Source organism: Dipodomys spectabilis, unplaced genomic scaffold, assembly GCF_019054845.1.
Source record: "Dipodomys spectabilis isolate Male_0828 unplaced genomic scaffold, ASM1905484v1 ptg000118l, whole genome shotgun sequence".
In the NCBI taxonomy this organism is placed as follows: Eukaryota; Metazoa; Chordata; class Mammalia; order Rodentia; family Heteromyidae; genus Dipodomys; species Dipodomys spectabilis.
The window spans coordinates 5472986-5493014 of NW_024870795.1; the positions used below are offsets into that span (position 1 = coordinate 5472986).

Genomic DNA, 20029 nt, shown 5'->3' on the forward strand with positions numbered 1-20029 from the left:
ACGACCAATGCAAACAGCGAAAGAGTCGTTTATTTGCAAGCTCGACACAGCTGGTCAGAGTTGTGAGCCCCGACCCCTTGTCCAGCAGGGTTTTTATTGAGTATGTAGCAAGGGGAAGGATGTCAAGCTCATTGGTTAGGGGTATGATCATGGCCAGTAAGGGCAGGGACTTTCTAGTTTAGTGGTTACAGGATAGATTAAATCATACATCATTGGTTGGATAAGTGGGGCTAACCACAGGAATGCTGAATTTTGTCTTGTCCTAAATGTTTTCTCGACAGAGTTGCGGGGAGACTGCCCAAATTCCTGGACTTTTCAGGGCAGCCTGATCCCTTAATAATTCTTACTGTTATCTTGCCTTGGTGCAGGATCTAACACTTTCCAGTAACAGATGACAAATATTTAGTTTTGTCTGAAATTACTGCTAAACTTATTTTTGGTCTCTCAAAATGATCCTCCTCTTCCTCCTCCTCCTCCTCCTCCTCCTCCTCCCCCTCCCCTCCCCTCCCCCTCCCCTCCCCCTGCCCCTCCCCCTCCCCCTCCCCCCTCCCCCTCCTCCTCCGGTCATGGATGGGGCTTGAACTCTGGGCCTGGGCACTGTCCCTCAGCTCTTCAGCTCAAGGCTACCACTTTACCACTTGAGCCACTGCACCACTTCAGGTTTTCTGAGTGGCTTATTGGAGATGAGAGTCTCACAGGCCTTCCTGCTCAAACTGGCTTTGAACTGAGATCCTCAGATCTCAGCTTCCTGAGTAGCTAAGATTACAGGTGTGAGCCACCCAAGTGCCTGACAAATAAATGATTCTTAAATCTGAGTTTCCCCATGGAAACAGCCACAACATCCTACAATAGTCTAGTAGATCCAAAAAAGTGTGGTTCCTATACAACTAGGTACCACTATAATGTCAGCTACTCAGCAGGCCACAGGTAGAAGAATCTCATTCAAAGGCTGGTCCGGGGGAAAAACATAAGATTCCCCCTGAAGAATAACTAAAGCTAAAAAGGCTGGAAACCTAGTGGTAGAGTACCAGGCCCTGAGTTCAAATCCCTGTACTACCGAATAAAATAAAATTCTTAGCTGGGAGCATGGCTCAAGTGGTAAAGCACCTGCATAAACCAATTTAAAAAAAAGAGAAAATAGGTTGGGCACTGGTGGCTCATGCCTGTAATCAGCTACCCAGGAGGCTGAGATCTGAGGAGCATGGTTCAAAGCCAGCTCAGGCAGGAAAGACCAAGAGATTCTTTTTTTTTTTTTATTTTCCAAGAGACTCTTATCTCCAATTAACCACCAGGAAACTGGAAGTGGAGATGTGGCTCAAAACAATAGAGTGCTAGCCTTGGGCTGAAAAGCTCAGAGACAGTGCCCAGGTCCTGAGTTCAAACCCCATGACACAGAGAGAGAGACAGAAAGAGACAAAGAAAGATAAAGAGAGTGTGAGAGAATATAACTCAAGGCCCTTGGCTATTTTACTCAAAGCTGGTGCTCTACCACTTTAGTCACATTTTCACTTCCTGTTTTTTACTGATTAATTAGAGATAAGAGTCTCACATACTTTTCTACCCAGCATCAGTTTCTATTCTTGAGAGTGAACAGAGTCCACATTTTATTTAAGTCATTTCCTGAAAGATACCTCCTATCAATTGTGACCTCCTTTGGGTTTAAAGAGTTTATTAGGTCCTCAAGTCAGCCAAAGACAAATGCTGGAGGGGATGCGGAGAAAGAGGAACCCTATTACACTGCTGGTGGGCATGTACAACCACTTTGGAAAGCAGTCTGGAGGGTCCTCAGAAAGCTAAATATTGACCTCCCTTATGACCCAGTCATACCATTTCTAGGCATCTATCCTGAACAACAGGAACCAGTATACAAGGACACATGCACCTCCATGTTTATTGCAGCACTGTTCACAATAGCCAGGATATGAAAACAACCCAGATGTCCCACCACAGATGAATGGATCCAAAAATTGTGGTAGCTATACACATTCTGCAGCCATTAGAAAGAACAAAATAATGGCATTTGCAGGGAAATGGATGGAGCTAGAAGAAATACGTTGAGCTAGGTAAGCCAAGTACAAAGAGACAAACGGTACATGGTCTCCCTAATAAGTGGATATTAAATCCAAAATGTTAGGTGATACAACAAAATTAACAGGACTTAAGAAACAAAGGACTTCCACTCATCTGGTCGAATCACTACTAAATAACCCTATGCTGCTGATCACATGTATGGTATATATGTGCACACGGGGAGGGAAACCAGGAGGACGACACAGAACTAGAGGGAATTAGGGAAAAACATACAACAGTGGGACCCATCAGGTGCCCTGGACATTGACCAAAATGAAGTAAGCAACTCAATGGCAGCGATGGGAGGGAGGGAACAAGTGGGAAAGAGGGAACAGCTGATGCTATGCAAAACAAATGTACATATCACCCAATGTGGAAGAAATAACTGTATTGCCAAGCTCATAGGACTCATAAATGTTATAGACCGTGATAGACAATTTGCTCCAGGAAAGTTAGAATGTGCTTGTGACTTTAACTGAGCATCACTATCCCACAATACTGTGAAATTTGGGAAACCACTTAATCACAATAAAAAAAATTTTGAAAAAAGAGTTTATTAGGTCCCACTATCTCAGGAAGAAAAGGCAGCTGATAAAGGAGAGAGGTCCTTGAGCCTTAGCTCCCCCTTTTCCACATTGCTACCACCTTTGCCCTCTGCCGCTTAGCAGGATATCTTGCACCTTTATCTTCTGCCCTCCACCTTTCCCTGGAAACTAGCATACTTTTTCCCAAGCTTTGGCTTCTTCCAGTGGGAACATTCTCCTTTGCCTTTTCCACTTGGGAAAAATTCCACTCAGTTCTTCAAAAACAAGCTCAAGCCGGGCACTGGTGGCTCATGCCTGTAATCCTAGCTACTCAGGAGGCTGAGAGCTGAGGATTGGGGTTCAAAGCCAGCCCAGGCAAGAGAGTTCTTGAGACTCTTATCTCCAGTAAACCACCAGAAAACCGGAGCAGTGCTATGGCTCACATGGTACAGTGCTTGCCTTGAGCTAAAGAGAACAGGGAAAGCGCCCAAGCCCAGAGTTCAAGCCCCACGACCAACGTCCCCCCCCCAAAAAAAAATCAAGCTCAAGGGCTGGAAATGGTGTGGCTCAAGGATTAAACTGTCTAGCAAGTACAAGGCCCTGAGATCCAGCTTTGGGGGGGGGGGTATCAAACCAACTCTAGCTCTAGCTTGCCTTCCATTCTTCCCAAGCAGAATTACTTTCTGTACCCAAAAGCCCTGCTGCCATAATGGCATGGTTTCACTCAGTTTCATGTTATTACAATGCAAGTCTCTCTCCACTATGAGCTCCTTAAAGGAAGGGACCCTCACTCATTTATCTTGGTAGACAAACAGCCAGTGTTAATAAATAGACCAATTAGTGAAAAGATGGATGGATAGCTGGATGGATGGATGGATGGATGGATGGATGGATGGATGGATGGATGGATGGATGGACAGATGGATGGGTGGGTGGGTGGGTGGGTGGATAGATGGATGGTAGGTGGGTAGATAGATGAATGGATGGGTGGTTGGGTAGAGAGATGGGTGGTGGGTGGGTAGATGGATGGATGGGTGGGTAGGTAGATCGATGGATGGATGGATAGATGGAATGATAGGTAGGTGGATGTGTGGACACACAGATGCATGGATGGATAGATAAGATTTATCCTGAATGCTATATGGTGCTACTTGGTGCTTTTCACCCCGGCTGAGAAAGGGTGAAAAGTTCAGGACAGATCACACTGTAATATGTGCTACAATGCCCTTCTCCTCTCTCCACCCCTGCTATATTCCACTCTGTCACTGAACAAGTACACACTGAGTACTTACCCCCCTGAGACTGCTAGGCCCTGGGGACAGTCACTAAAGAACATTGTGAAACTGGTATGGCTTAGCAATCTCCATGCTTTTCCTACCTAGACTCCTCCATTCAATGTCACCCCTGCTTGTGAGCGGCCTGTCCTGACCAGTTGCCTAGAATACGTCCCCCACTCCTCATCTCTTTCTTCTCACACTATCCTCTTGGTTTCCTCATAGCATTGATTTACTCAGCACTGAGTTTGAATGTCAGCTCCGTAAAGCAGGGACTATGTCCTTTTGCCCACAGCTGAGTACCAAGAGTTTAAACCAGACACAGAACAGGCACTTACTATATTATGCTATAATGCGTATTTCCTTCTGATCTAGCCTTCATTTCACTAATTCTCTCTTCAGCTGTCCCTGATTTGGGATTAAACTCCACACTGAATTCTTCATTTCTATTCATGTACCTCTCAGTTCTGGAATTTACAACTGGTTCTTTTTTCTTTTTTTTATCAGTCATGGGGCCTGAACTCTGTCCCTCAGCTCTTCAGCTCAACTACAGCGCCACTTCCAGTTTTCTGGTGGTTAATTGGATATAAGAGTCTCATGGACTTTCCTACTCGGGCTGGCTTTGAACCGCAATCCTCAGATCTCAGCCTCCTAAGTAGCTAGGATTACAGGTGTGAGCCCCCGGTGTCTAGCCTAACTGGTTCTTTACGATAATTTCCAGCTCTCTATTTTTTTAAAAAAAATATCTTTGAACACATGAGGCATAGTTATTTGAAAGTTTTATTGATAATTTTACTGCTTGGATCTTCTACGTAACTTTATTACCCGTTCCTTCTCTTATTTTTTGCTTATTACCAAGGGTCAGGCTGCAATTTCTTGTTCATTCTGATTTCTCAAGTGTAATTTCTCATGCTCCAAACTCTAAGCCAAATTGGGAAGTTTGTCAAGGCCTTCTTTTTTTTATGGGGTCCTGAATTATTTTTTCTCCTTTTTGCCCCATAAATATATAGAGAGCTCAGCTCAAGTGTGTGTGTGTGTGTGTGTGTGTGTGTGTGTGTGTGTGTGTGTGTGTGTGTGTTGGTATTAGGGCTTAAGCTCGGGGCCTGGGTGATGTCTCTTAGCTTTGGGGCTGAAGGTTAACACTCTACCACTTGAGCTTCACTTCAGCTTTTTACTGGTTAATTGAAGATAAGAGTTCTCATGGAGAAAACTGCGCAGGCTGACTTTGAACTATGATCTTCCAAATTCAGCCTCCTGAGTAGCTCGGATTATAGGCATGCGCCATGGGTACCCAGCCTTCACCTCAGTTCTTCAGCTGTCTCTTCTGGAAGTGACAAAATACTTGCAGGAAAAAGGTAGACAAATGGCAGCGCGCTTCTGTACCAGCTCGCAATTCTTCTCACTGGCAACTCAGCACAGAGCTTGCTGCTGCCCCGAATAACTGAAGCCATGACATGCAGGTGGGTGTGGTAGCAGAGTGGATGCTTTACCTTCACTTGTGCTCTTGGCACGGCCGACACCTATCTGTACTATCTTTGAGGCTGTGTAGGCTTGGAAGGGTAACAGGCAAGTCATATATCAGACCATCACCTTAGAGTCATGGTCAACTAAGGGGACCCTTGGGACTTGGAATGAATGAATGAATGAAAGAATCCATGAAAATCAATAGAAAGTTATGGCCAGTATTTAACTGTCTTTTCCACACAGCTGGCCCTCGGGCTCAGTTCTTTCCAATAATAGGAAAGAGATTGCCTAGTGCTGGGTCATTTTCAACAGACCAATCTTGGGTTTCAGCATGGGCCTCGTGAACTGGGCAGGGTGCTCCCTGCACCTGCTGCTCCTCCAGCTCCCAGGCAGCCTCAGGATGGCCTCTCCCAGGTACACCAAGGCAGCGGAGAACCTGGGCGCCACATGGTAAAGGACCAGGGGAGGGGAGATAGTGGATGGGTGGGGCCTCCTCTCACTTCCCTTCCTACCCACTTGCCTCCCCTCTACTTCCTGTTGCTCTCTCGTCTTGACTTTCACTTCTTTATTCTTTGAGTTGGTCTCAACCTTGGTGGAGAGAAAGCCCTTTGAAGCCACTCCAGTTCCACCTAGGCTTCTGACCCAAGGCACTGATCTATAGAAGGAAAGTATGGGGCAGTCCCCTTACCATCTGGTATGTAAATAAAACAGCCCATGGACTCATGGGGAAGAGAAGGCCAAGTAGGAGTTGGGCTGCAGAGTCAACTCCCGGGCCCAAGGAAGCAGGACAGAAATTGGGACATAATCAATGAATTCTAGACAGGCTCTACACACATGAGCCGGGTGCTGGTTGCTCACACCTGTAATCCTAACTACTCAGGATGCTAAGATCGGAGGTTCGAGGTTCAAAGCCAGCCGGGGCAGGAAAGTCCATGAAACTCTTATGTCCAGAAAACCAAAGTGCCCCTGTAGCTCAATTGGTAGAGTGCTAGCCTTTAGCTGAAGAGCTGAGGGACAATGTCCAGGCCCAGAGTTCAAGCCCCATGACCAACGGGGGGGGGGGGGGGGATTACATACATGGCTGTGGCTTTGGCTGTGGCTTCACAGAGACATGGGGTCAAGTTCTGAGCAGAGTGGACCCACCATTATTTATGACCCTGAACAAAGCACTTTTTCAATCAAACAGAGACAATGATTAAAAAAATAATAAATAATATTTTTAAAAAGCTCCTGCCTGCATCCCTGGGTAGAACAGAGCACCATCCAATATCTATGGGGTTCATCCCCTCACCCCACCCCTCCCTGGGACTTCCCAGCTGCTTCCCACCCAAATCCTGTCCCCTGTACATTGCTTGTCCCTCTACCTAGCTCCCTACACACAACCGACTACCTATATCTTCACCCTAAGCACAAAACACTAGCTGTTAAGAAATTTCAGAAAGAGGGCTGGGAAGGTGGCTCAGTGGTAGAGTGTTTTCCTTTCATGCACGAGGCCCTGGGTTTGATTCCTCAACACCACATAAGCAGAAAAAAAAGCTGGAAGTGGCGCTGTGGCTCAAGTGGTAGAGCGCTAGCCTTGATCTGAAGAGCTGAGGGACAGCGCCCAGGCCCAGAATTCAGGCCCCATGACTGACGAAAGAAAGAGAGAAAGAAAGAATCCCTTTCTGTCTTCTCACTTGAAATGAGGAACCTGAGGCTGAGAGAGCAGGGCCTGACTCAAAGCCAGCCCAGGGCTCCCTTAGTTGCACAGAAACCTGTTGCCCCTTCCTGAATCTAAGCACGCCCAGAACCTTCACTTGGAATCTGCAACTTTATCTTGAAACCTACATTCCTTCTGCTCTTACCTTCAGTTCCTACCTTTTGCCTCAGTCTTACACACACACACACACACACACATACACACACACAGACACACACACACGCACACACACCATTTATATAATATTTACTATTGTTACTTTTTTGCACTGGGTTATTATTAGTAGAGCATGGTGGTGTGTGCCTAAAATCTCAGCATTAAGAAGGCTAAAGCAGGATGACTGTGAGTTCAAAGCCAGCCATGGCCATGTTGTAAGAGCAAAAGAAATCAAATAGAATGTCTATCACTGCATTTGATCCTTCTGGACATGGCTCAGCGATAGCATTTTGGACCTGGAGTCCCAGAGTTTGTCATGTGGTCAAACCGTGATTTCATATCCAAGGCTCAACTCTCCCGAGCTGCCCCTTTGGCTTTACTGATCACTTATGTGCTGGCACTTAACCTGGTCCTTAGCCAAAGAACTCATCTACTGGGTCTTGGCACCTTGAGTCTGGTTTTATCCACCCCCAGTTCTGCAGGAAGGAAGCCGCTGCCCTCCCCACCCTTAAGGCCCTCCTTCCTTCCCCTGCCCCTCCCGCCTCCTAGTTCAAAAGCAGCTAAGCCGAGAGACGCTGCAGACAACCCTCAGTTCCTCTCCTGAAGCTGCTACCGAAAGCCTGGCAAGATCCTTCCAGGATGAAGGGCTTCCTCTTTCTCCTACTGGCCATCATCTTCCTGCTCACCATTCAGGTAGGAGCAGCCCCGCAGAGCCCCTGGAGCCACTGCAGGACTCTCCCGACCATTCTCCTGGCATGGGCAGGGGAGCATGCAGGCTCCTGGGGACCCAGCCTTCTGCCATGGGGACAGATGCAGTCAGGCTCCAGCAGGGACCAGGGCTATGGAGGTCTGCGTGTCTGGGCTCCCAGCCTAGCTGTGGTCAGTGTACAAAGGCTGAGCACCAGTGGCTCATGCCTGTAATCCTAGCTACTCAGGAAATCTGAGGATCACGGTTCAAAGCCAGCCCGGGCAGAAAAAGTCCCCATGAGACTCTTTTCTCCAATTCACCACTCAAAAGCTGGACGTGGTGCTGTGGCTCAAGTGGTAGAGGGCTGGCCTTGAGCACAAAGTGATCAGGGACAGCCCCTGGGCCCTGAGTTCAGCAACAACAAAAGCTGCCTGAGTAGAAGCCTTATTCCCCTGTGGGGATCCTCCTAGGGCGCCAGGCACGCAGGGGTTCACAAGGAGCTGTGCATTACTAGGGAATGGAGGAAAGCGAGGACTCAGCCTGGTGAGGATAGTCCCCTCTACTGGGGGGAGGGGCTATAGAAACGAATGTCCCCAACAGAGGCTGCTCTGTTGTTGGAAGTGGCAGAGGGTCCCCACCCCTGCCTGAGAGAAGCCTGGGGATGCAGTAATGCAACACAGCTCGATACGTCCCCTTCAGTCTCAGAATCAATGCCGTTCCAGACAGCGGCTTCCACAGTTTCCATGTGGCCAGAGAGGGCTTTCTTAGTCAATATAGCAGATAGGTGTCATCAAGTTCTTGATCAAGAACAATTTGTTCAAGCAGCAAAGATAGCTCGATAACCACCCAAAATAGTTGCTTTTCCACCCAGAGTAGCTTCAGTTGCAGCTCGATCAAGCATTAAGGACAGCTTGTCACCCTCTGGCCCATCCATCCCCTACCCCCCTCCTTCGCCAAGGTCTTTTCACCCAGCCCTGCTCCCCGTGACTGACTGCTGGACTCCCCTCATTTGGAAGATGAGAAAATGAGGGTTAGGGAGCCCTTGGCAAGGTCGAGAGGTCCAGGCTTGGGGCTCCTTTGTCTCCCTCTGCGCCCGAGAGGCTAATGGTCTGGGCAGGTAAAAAGAAGTTTCTAGAACAGGCTGGGCAGGGACCACCCTCGGTCCCTGCCCGTGTCAAGACAGGAATCAGCTAAACATCCTGACGGGACTTTGGGTTGGTAACGGCCAAGAGTTAGGGGAAATTGTGTGTGTGTTTGGAGGAGCTGTGTCCTCAACATACACAAACACATCTGAGCACCCCCACTCTCCTCTTGCAGATACAAACTGGAGTCTTGGGGAATCAGACCACCCCTGCTGGCGCCGGCCCTGCCACTGCCACCACCACCAGCCGCAGCAGCAACAAAGGCTCTACCAAACCCACTGCCAAACCAGCCAAGAGCGGCGTCCTAGCTCTTGGTGACATGGGTCGTGGCAGTTTCTTCTTCTTCTTGACCAGCACCCTCATTCACCTCTTCTACCACAACTGAGGTGACAGCCTCACCACCCCCAGCACTATGCCCCCTTCAAAAAGCTGCCACCATTGCTAGCCTGAGTCATCCTCCTGCAGTCCTTGGGAAGGGCTGATCCCGGAGGTCCCAGGTGGGAGAAATTGACAAGTGGGGTGGTGGGGGCAATGATCAAAGATGGGGAGGTAATGATGTGGAAGGAAAGAACCACCAGCTGGGGGGGGGGTCAATAAAGTTGTCCTTGGACTGGAGGGAGTCCCGTGTGTGGTCATCGGTCATCCCTAGGCCCCAAGAGTCTTTAGCAAGCCGTGCTCCAGTGGCTCACGTCCGTAATCCTAGCTACTCAGGAGGCTGAGATCTGAGGATCGTGGCAGGAAAGTCTATGAGACTCTTAGCTCCAATTAAAGACACGTCCTTCCCCCTCCCTCCCAAAAAAACCGGAAGTAGATCTGTGGCTCAAAGAGGTAGAGCACTAGCCTTCAGTGCAAAAACTCGGACAGTGTCCAAGCCCTGAGTTCAAGCCCCATGACCAATTAAAAACAAAAAAAAGTCATCAGCACAGAGGAGCTCCATGACACCACCAGCAGGGCCCCAATTATTCCGCACACACCCCCAGCTTCCCAGCTCTCCTATGCCCAAGGTCCTTGCAGAGATGAGACCCAGATGCTGTCCCCTTCCCCTCACCCTTACTTATGTCCCTAAGTGTTTGGAGGTGAAGGTCTCAGAGATCCTATTCCAACCTGATAGACCTTGGGTAATCCCAAACTCAAGACTCTCCACCACCACCCCATAACTCAGAGTGAGATCAGGGGTCTCCCCGATCCTGGGAACAGCTACTTGGGCTTACATCTCTCCCATGGGGCTGGAGTTGAAGCAGGAGGCAGCTGCTCACTCCTCCACCAGGGGTTGTGGGGAAGGGGGGGAGGTCGGGCAGCGGGGTGTCAGGGAAGACCAACAACCACTCTACAGATAGCCTCACGCCTTCAGGGTTTGGGCGGTTGGTGTCTGGAGCCATAGGGGCACCTTTCTCTGGAAGAAATGGCCACACTATAGGTCTGGGGTAGGGGGTGCTGTGTCCCACCAGGTTAGTGACATGGGCTCTGTCTGCTTTGGGTGCTTTGAGATCAAACCGTCGGTCTTTGAGGTCAGAGTAGGGGTGGTGGAGAGGAGCCTGGTGATATCATCTGTCTCCCTGTGCCTACGCCGGTTCCACTTCAAAGTTTTCTGCATCCTGGGAGCCATCGGGCCTGGCATGGTAGCTGAGGAGAGTCCTGCTCCGCTCCCTGTCCTCCTTCCTGTCACTGGGTGTTCCCCCGGCCCGCTGGAGTCCTACTCTGGACCGCGCGTGCCGTACGTGGGCTCAGAGCTGGCTCGAGAACAGAGGTTGGTCCAATCCCAGGGTTCCCCCTGGTGGCACAAGGTGGCATTACATCTGAGCTCCAACAACACCCCCACTACCCAAGCCACTCTCCTCTAAAAGATAAAAGAGAAAGAAAAAAAACCCACATCTGCCTGGAAGAAAGCAGAGCAAGAAGGCCCGTGATCCTCTTCCCCAACTCTCAACATCGAGATGACAACAGCTGGCAGCATAATAATTAGAAAATAGCTTATGTTACAACAAAAACCTAAAAAACATTTCATCCCAGCAAAGCCTTGGCAGGGCGGGGCGCGGGGGGGGGGGGGGGGGGGGCATTGGGGAGGAGGAGGACGAGTCAAAGTACGTGGATGGTCCAGATCTGGGATGCTCTGTCTTTGTCCAGCTCCCACAGCACCACGTGATCCCGATCATAGCCTCGGCCACCTGGGGGGGGGCGGGTATTCAGAGGTGGTCAGAGAGATCTGGGGGCAAGGTTGGCCTTGGCACCCCAGGTGCCCAGCCCCCTGCACACAGGGCACATTACCCTTCACATCCAGGATCTGGCCTTCAAACATCTGGCTGCAGATGTGGCCCAATTCGTCGATGCTCCATGTCTGGCGTGGCAGGCGGCTCTCTGCCCACAGCACCACCTTGGAGCCCGGGCTGGGAGGTCCAATCACCTGCAGACTCATGGTGGGGGCCACCTGAGGCCCCAGAGGGTGGTTAGGCACTGTTTTCCTTACAGGGACTCTGGGTTAAATCCTGACAGGGCTGAGACCCTAGGCAAGCCTCTCTGTCCTCTAGGTTGTTTGTTTATTTTGAGTTTTTTTGCCCGTCCTGGGGCCTGAACTCTGGGCCTGAGCACTGTCCCTCAACTCTTCAGCTCAAGGTTAGCGCTCTACCACTTGATCCACAGCGCCACTTCTGGCTTTTTCTGCTTATGTGGTACCATTGAGCCCTTTTTTGTTTATTTGTTTGAAGGGCTGGGAAAATATTAGTTCCTGCAGGAAGTCTTCTTTGATCAGTTTCTCAAAGTGTAGGATTTAATACCAGAAAAAAAAACTCAGGGCTGGGAAGGTGGCTCAGTGGTAGAGCGCTTGCCTTGCATGCATGAGGCCCTGGGTTTGATTCCTCAGCACTACATAAGCAAAAAGAAGCCGGAAATGGCGCTGTGGCTCAAGTGGTAGAGCACTAGCCTTGAGCTGAAGAGCTGAGGGACAGCGCCCAGGCCCAGAGTTCAGGCCCACAACCGGACCCAAAAAAAAAAAAAGTTGAGAGAAAAACTCCACACTTGTGTGGAGCTGTGTGACTTTCAGCAAATTACTGACCTCTCTGGGCTCTGATGTCCTTACCTACACACTGAAGAGTATACTAGGACCTGCCCATAGGGCCAAGCATACATTTGTGTGGAGGGCTTTGTATAATACTGGAACACAGCAAGTATGCTCACTCCCGTAAAACAATGGCCTACAAAGCACTGCACTCCCATTATCTCTGGCTATTTTTTTCCTCTTTTGGCACTGCTAGTCCTAGAAAATTTCTGGCATGAAGATACCTCAGGGCCTTTGTACTTGCTGTTCCCTCCATCACCCTCCCTCATTTTCTTTCCTCCTCCTATCTTCCATTCCTTTTTGTTGTTGTTTTGTCAGTCTTGGGGGACTCAGGGCCTGGGCACTGTCCTTGAGTTTTTTCACTCAAGACTAGTGCTTTATCACTTGAGCCACACCTCCACTTTCAGCTTTTTGCTAGTTGGTTGTAGATAAGAGTCTCATGGGCTTTCCTGCCCTGGCTGGCTTCCAACCATGATCTTCTAATCTCAGCCTCTTGAGTAGCTAGGATTACAGGCATGAGCCACCAGTGCCTAGCCTACCTTCCTCCTCCTCCTCTTCCTCCTCCTCCTTCTTCTTTTTGCCAGTCCTGGGGCTTGAACTCAGGGCCTGGACGCTGTCCCTGAACTTCTTTTGCTCAAGGCTAGCGTTCTACCACTTGAGCCACAGCACCACTTCCAGCTTTGTTGTTGTTGTTTATATGGTACTGAGGAATTGAACCCAGGGCCTCATGCTAGGCAAACACAATCACTAAGCCACATTCACAGCCTCTGATCTTGATTTATCTTTTCTCCATTGCACTTTCCCATCACCTAACATAGTAAAATATTTCTCATGTAAGTTGTTTCTGTCTTCCTCTTCCCATGGGACAGAAGCCCAGGAGGGTAGGAGTCTCTTCTACCTTTGGCTGATATAGTCTAGCACTTGGCACAAGAAAGAAGTGCTTAGAAAAATACAGAGTAGCCAGGCACCAGTGGCTCACACCTATAATCCTAGCTACTCAGAAGGCTGAGATTTGAGGATCACGGTTCAAAGCCAGCCCAGCCAGGAAAGTCTGTGAGTCCAGTAAACCACTAGAAAACCAGAAGTGCAGCTGTGCTCAAGCGGTAGAGCGCTAGCCTTGAGCTGAAGAGCTGAGGGACAGCGCCCAGGCCCAGAGTTCAACCCCCATGACTGGCAAAAAAAAAAGTCAAGTGAGAGCGTGAGACCCTGAGTTCCAGCCCCAGTACTGGCAAGAAACAAAAAGTCTGGGTCACTGTCTATGTGGCACACTGAGGCCCTGAGAAGAGAATGACTTGCTGGTGTGTGTGTGGGGGGGGGGGGTCCTACCCCTGCATTCTCTAATCCCCCAAGGCATCATGGGACCCGTTCCTGACTGGGCTGGGCTCCCTAAGATAGGCTTGCAAATAACTGGGGCTCAGCTGTCCTGGGCCATCTCCTAAATCATACCTGGTTCTTCAGCAGCCCGTCCTCATAGAACCAGATGCAGCTGCCCCTGGCTTGGGGCCCGGACACAACCACACGGCCTGCCTTCATGTCCTCCACACGGTCTGGCACTGCCAGGAATCCCCCCAGGGCTGAATTCCACAGACGGAAGTAGGCTCGGCGCTGGGGGAATGAAGAGGCAGAGAGTCAGGAGACCAAAGACAGGCATGGCCTCCCAGCCTCAGCTCCGCATCCTCCTAAGACCAGGCCCCCACACCCTGCTCCCAAGTCTCCCCTTCTTATGCACACATACTGTGGACACATGCATAAAGCACACACACACACACACACACACACACACACACACACACACAGTTCTATGTGTGTGGGAATGCCTCTGGCACAGAGGAGTCATGGCACAGAAGTTCACAGAGGGCAAAGACACACTTAGATGCAGCCACCAGACTCACACAGCCTAGAAAACAGCCAGGCCTCACCCCAGCCTACTTCCTGCCAGATCAATTCGGAGATGTATGGAGGGATTCAGATGCACACATGCATGTGTGCATACATGTACACGCATACACACACACATAGAAATGCTTTCACATGCTCATGCCAAAGAGAGGCCATGATGCAGTGAGTACCACACCACCAATCAGTGAGGCTCTCCATGTGGGGTAATAACAGCAGTAGTAATAATAATTACAGCTCTCAAGCCAGGCCCCAGTGGCTCCTTTCTGTAATCCCAGCTACTCAGGAGGCTGAGATCTGAGAATCACAGTTTGAAGCCAGTTCCACCCCTCTGCCCCCTGCAAAAAAAAAAAAAAGAAGTGGATCGATGACTCAAGTGGTAGAGAGCACAAAAGCTCAGGAACAGTGCCCAGGCCCTGGGTTTGAGCTCCAAGATGGCACCAAAAAAACAAAAGGAAAAGAAAAGAAAATTAAATCACAGCTAGAGTTGAGAGCTGGTGGCTCATACCTGTCATCCTAACTACTCAGAAGGCTGAGATCTGAGGATCACAGTTCAAAACCAGTGTTGTCAGGAAAGTCCATGAGATTCTTTTTTTTTTTTTTTTTTTTTTTTGGGTCCGGTCATGGGGCCTGAACTCTGGGCCTGGGCGCTGTCCCTCAGCTCTTCAGCTCAAGGCTAGCGCTCTACCACTTGAGCCACAGCACCACTTCCGGCTTTTTTTTCTTTTTGCTTATGTAGTGCTGGGGGAATCGAACCCAGGGCCTCATGCATGCAAGGCAAGCGCTCTACCACTGAGCCACCTTCCCAGCCCCAGTCCATGAGATTCTTATCTCCAATAAACTACTTGGAACAAGCCAGAAGTGGTGCTGTGGCTCAAGTGGTAGAGTGCTAGCCTTGAGTAAAAGAAGCCCAGAGTTCAAGCCTCAGGACCAGATAAAAGAAAATCAAAGCTAATGTGGGCTGAGTGCTTCCCATTCAAGCCCTGGTCCAAAGATTCCACCACATTCCTAGTCTCCAGGCCTCAGATAAACCCATGAATCTATATGCTCTCCCCATTTTAAAGATCAGGAAATGGAGGTCTGTGGAGGGACAATACTTGCCCGAGATTGCAGAGCAAATCCTTGTCCACTTGTCTGGGCCTCTATTTCCCCATTTGTAAAATGTGAGGGTTGGAGCTAACTCCAGGGTTCCTTCCAGCTATACAAGAATCTGTGAATGGGGACTGTACAAACAGCCTCACATGCAAACCCCCACACAAGAGGGGCCCCGACGTGTGTACAAGCACTCACAAAGACAATGCATACCCACAGATGGGCACACCCATGTACAGGTACACATACACAGATCCCACAGACTTGCCACCCCAAAATTGCATGCATGTGGTAACTAGACCCACGCGTGGCCAAGCCTGGATGTTCTTGCAAGCTTTCGTGTACAGAGCCCAGAAAAGTCAGCTATGCTTCCTACCAGACACGGGAGAAAATTCTCAGTCCTGTGTGGAAAAACCTACATACATAGGCAACAAACTCATGGGTTAAAGAATATTATTCCTTAAGACAAAGTACGAAGTAAAGCTAGGCACTGGTGTCTCACACCTATAATCCTTACCACTCGGAGGCTAAGATCTGAAGATCGAGGTTCAAAGCTAGTCCAGGCAGACAAATTCAAGAGACTCTTATCTCTAATTAACCATCCAAAAGCTGGAAGTGGAGCGGTGGCTCAAGTGGTAGAGCATTAGCCTTGAACAAATAAGCTCAAGAACAATGCTCAGACCCTGAATTCAAGCCTCAAGACCCTGAGTTCAAGTCTCAAGGCTGGCATGCACGCGCGTGCGCGCACACACACACACACACACACACACACACACACACACAGAGCAAGTTGATTTAGAGAAAACTGTGTATAGCCATATCACTGGTTGCACTGAGTCTTGTCTGGTCTTACAAGCTAGGCAGGATCAGGCCTGATTAGACAATGAATCCCACTTTTGTGGCAAAAGCACCCAAACACTCCCTCCCAGACAGGCACACCCAGGGACAGGCGCAGCCAGGCATGGCCACCCCGATGCGCCACCCACCTGCTTGATGGGGTAGAGGGAGCCCACCCTTTGTGTGCCACTGTAGGTCAGCCAGTTGGTGATCTCACAGCTGCCCACCAGCCACTGGCGGCCCCGGAAGTCACTGTGCTCACACAGTACCCAGCTGCACTTGGCAGGTGCCAGGGACACAGAGAAGACGACAGACAGACAGACAGAAGAGAAGGAGACACAAATGTCAGAATAATATTCTCAGCTGGGCCTGGGGGCTCACGCCTGTAATCCTAGCTACTCAGGAGGCTGAGATCTGAGAATCACGATTCAAAGCCAGCCCAGGCAAGAAAGTCCGTGAGATTCTTATCTCCAATGAACCATCAGAAAACTGGAAGTGGCGCTGTGGCTCAAGTGGTAGAGCGCTAGCCTTGAGCAAAAGAGGTGAGGGATAGTGCCCAGGCCCTGAGTTCAGGCCCCACGACCGACCTTCCCCTGCCCCCCCCAAATAATCTCCACCTCCTCTCTCATGCTGGGCCCAGGGTCCCAGGGACACAGGGTTGGAGTGGGGTGGGAGGCGAGGAGGAGGCTGGAAAATAGATATGGGGTTTGCAGGGCAAAGTGGGGACTCAGAAACCCATGGGGCTGAAGTCCAGGCCCCAAGAGGAAGAGCCTCTGCCCAGTCTGCATGTACCCCTCTCTCCCCACCCGCAGCCCCTGCCTCCCTCATGCTCCCACCCCCACCCCCGAAGCCCTACTCACACGCCCCCCTTGATCCGCACGGAAAGCACGTGGTTGTTGAAGCCCTCAGCCTGCAGACTCCGCACTTCCCCTCGGAGCTCGATCTCCTTCCCTTCAAAGCACTCCAGGCCATACAGGAAAATGGCAGGCTCTGAAAAGTGCTAGGGCAGGGTAGAGGAGGGGTGAGGCTAGGAGAGCCCCAGGCCCAACACGTGGACTCCCATGTGTGTCCTGAGGACCTACATGGCTCCTGAGACTGTTCACTGCCAGTGCACCATCCCCAGATTCTCCATCCAGTCCAAGCTGGGGACAGACTGGGCCCCAACTTTCCCACAAACATCTTCTCTGGTAAATGGCATTTCCAAGCATTAATGGCCCGTGGCTCACACCTGTAACCCTACTTACTCAGGAGGCTGAAATCTTGAGGATCAGGGTTCAAAGCCAGCCCAGGCAAGAAAGTCTGTGGAGACTCATCGCCAATTACCCAGCAAAAAGCTGGAAGTAGTGCTGTGGTTCAAGTGCTAGAGTGACAGCCTTGAGTGAAAAGCTAAGGGATAGCACTCAGGACCAGAGTTCAAGCCCCAGTACAGGCATAAAAACAAAAATAAATATGAATGACCAGGCCAGAACCTTTCAGTTCTTTCTGTATTTCCTCCCCCGCCCCTTCCATCCTTACAATGTATAATAACAGATAACAGCAGTGATGCTCATTTCCCGGGCTCACTGCATGTCAGATCCTGGGCCAAGTGCTCTACCTGCCCTCATTATAAGTCAACAACTCTGTAAGGTGGATGCTATCATGACTCCCCCTCTCCCCCCATCTTTTTTTGGTTGTTGTTGCTGTTGGTGGCAGTCAAGGGACTTGAACTCAGGGCCTAGGCACTGTCCCTGAGCTCTTTTTGCTCCAGGCTAGTCACAGCTCCACTTCCAGTTTTCGGATGGTTAATTGGAGGCAAGAGTCTCAGGGACTTTCTTATCTGAGCTGGCTTCAAACTGTGAATCCCCAGATCTCAGCCTCCTAAGTAGCTAGGATTACAGTTGTGAGCCACCAGTGCCCTGCTATGACCCCCTTTCAACAAAGGGGAAATGAACGGAGAAGATGAACCTGTTTATTCAAAGACCCAAAGCTGAGCTTCAGACCCTCATCTGTCTGTCCTTAAGTTTCAGACCTTCATCTGTCTGTACTTAGAACCCAGCCCGCGGCAGTAGGGGACACAGACTGCAGAGCCAGTTCTGTTTCCAGTGGTATAACTTGGAGCAAGTTATGGGGTGGGGGGAGGGGGAGCAGCTGTGTGCCTCAGTTTCCACATCTAGCCATGGTAGCACATTTGCAGGGGTGTGGTAAGAGTGTAAGGCCTTGGTACTTGGGGGGCCTATGCTTGCTTTCTCTGTGCTTAACCCAACATCAGCTGTTCTGACTGCTGATCCCCCCTTAGTTACCCAGTCCTCCAGTAGGGCTGGGGTCACTTTTGTCTAACTCTTTCCTGGTCCCAGACTTCACTGCTCCTTCTCCATCACTGAGGCAGCCTTCCCGCCACCTGCCTTGCCGTTCCCTCCCAATCCACGCCTGCTGTGGGGCCATCTTCCTAGTAGATCCTGATCCTGATGCCTCTTCTTGCACACAACATCCCCTAGGTACTGCTGGTGGTGGGCACACCCTGAGTGTCAGCTTGCCCTGTCCCCATAGTACCTCTCATCTGCACACCCCAGTCTGCACTGTAACTTTGAGGTCCGTGCGGACCCTGGATTTCTTGATGGCAGAGCTGTGTCCCCAGACCTATCTCAGCGGATCCTCCATAAACCTAAAAGCTGAACTGTCCAGTACGCCACAAAGTCAAGGACATCCAGGGAATCTGAGAAAGACTGTGTTTAGCCCCTGCCAGGCCCCTTAGGGAAGACAAGACTTTGTGCCCAGGACTCCCCCAGCAGGATCTGCCTCTGGGATTGCATTGGATTGGGGGACTCACCAAAGGGACTTTCCGGAGAGAGCCCAGAACTGTGGAGGCCAGGCAGCCCATGGCGGTGAGAGTGGGGAACTCGCCCTCAGAGACAATGTGCTGGTCTCCCTCGAAATTCGGCTCATCAAACAGGATCCAGCTTCAGAGGGGAAGAGTGGAGGAAGGTGGGCGGTCACCCTAGCATGCTGCACACCCTGACAGCCAGGAGGGGAGGCCCAGAATGAGCAGCAGCAGGAATGGGTTAGACTTACAAAAGGACTGGAAGAAATCCTATTGCTCCAGTGGGAGAATTCAGCAATATTAAGCAACACACTGCGTAGCTACTCAGCATAGCTAGGAGTCTATCTCAAAGACATCCTTCAAAAACCAGGTCATAAATTGACCTGGAGGGCAAGGATGGGCTGGGGAAAGATGGGGGAGAACACTGGAAGGGGTGACACTGACTAAGATGCATTGGACTCATAATCTGACTTCTGAAATTGAAACCCCTTTGTACAACTAATTCATAAAAATAAAGATTGCCCATCCTCAGTAGCACATAAACAGAAAAAGCCAGAAGTGGTGCTGTGGTTCAAGTGGTAGAGTGCTAGCCTTGAGCACAAAGAGGCTCAGGAACAGTGCCCAAGCCCTGAGTTCAAGCTCTAGGACTAGCAAAAAAAAAAGAAATTAATCAATCAATCTAATTGTATTCCAAGTTGGTGATAGCCATATAAAAATAAAGATGATTTCAAATGTCTGTACATACTACATTTTTTGGGGGGTGGGGGGTGGGGGAGTCGGTTGTGGGGCCTGAGCTCTGGGCCTGGGAGCTGTCCCTGAACTCTTCAACTCAAGGCTAGCACTCTAACACTTGAGCCACAGCACCACTTCTGGCTTTTTCTGCTTATGTGGTGCTAAGGAATCGAACCCAGAGCCTCATGCATGCAAGGCAAGCACTCTGCCACTGAGCCACCATCCCAGCCCCATACATACATATGAATAATGCATATGTAATGAGATGTAAGTGAATACCTTAAAGACAGAAAGAACCACAAAGAAACCTCAAAGAGCTTTCAATGGTTTCTATTGTTCATACAAATACTGCTATTATAACTAGCATATAGACTTTTTTTTTGGCGGGGGGGGGGGGGGTTGTGGGGCTTGAACTCTGGGCTTGGGCGCTGTCCCTGCGCTCTTCAGCTCAAGGCAAGCACTCTATTGCTTGAGCCACAGCGCCACTTCCGGTTTTCTAGTGGTCTATTGGAGATAAGAGTCTCACAGACTTTCCTGCCCAGGCTGGCTTTGAACCGTGATCCTCAGATCTCAGCCTCCTGAGTATCTAGGATTACAGGCATGAAT

The 20029-nt window shown here is 50.0% G+C and overlaps 2 protein-coding genes across 2 annotated transcripts in view; one reads left to right on the top strand and one right to left on the bottom strand.

Moving 5' to 3' along the window:
- The first annotated feature begins 7730 nt into the window (after positions 1 to 7730).
- On the top strand, positions 7731 to 9632 carry Cd52 (CD52 molecule). Its single transcript, XM_042688635.1, has 2 exons — positions 7731 to 7880; positions 9193 to 9632. The coding sequence occupies exons 1-2, from the start codon at positions 7827 to 7829 to the stop codon at positions 9400 to 9402; spliced, it is 264 nt and encodes an 87-aa protein (XP_042544569.1). The 5' UTR covers positions 7731 to 7826; the 3' UTR covers positions 9403 to 9632.
- A 1437-nt stretch (positions 9633 to 11069) lies between these two features.
- Positions 11070 to 20029, bottom strand: part of Crybg2 (crystallin beta-gamma domain containing 2) — a 28173-nt gene continuing 19213 nt past the window's right edge. Inside the window, exons 15-20 of the mRNA XM_042688408.1 lie at positions 18701 to 18830; positions 16755 to 16894; positions 16044 to 16167; positions 13516 to 13674; positions 11283 to 11442; positions 11070 to 11182 (exon numbers count right to left, since the gene is read on the bottom strand). Coding sequence (XP_042544342.1) covers positions 11094 to 11182; positions 11283 to 11442; positions 13516 to 13674; positions 16044 to 16167; positions 16755 to 16894; positions 18701 to 18830 — 802 coding nt within the window. The 3' untranslated portion in view covers positions 11070 to 11093. The remainder of the gene's footprint in view (positions 11183 to 11282; positions 11443 to 13515; positions 13675 to 16043; positions 16168 to 16754; positions 16895 to 18700; positions 18831 to 20029) is intronic.

Coding starts and splice junctions, on each gene's coding strand:
- Cd52 (XM_042688635.1), top strand. CDS start 7,827: ATGAAGGGCTTCCTCTTTCTCCTACTGGCCATCATCTTCCTGCTCACC. Junction 7,881..9,192: donor TCTTCCTGCTCACCATTCAG/GTAGGAGCAGCC, acceptor CTCCTCTTGCAG/ATACAAACTGGAGTCTTGGG.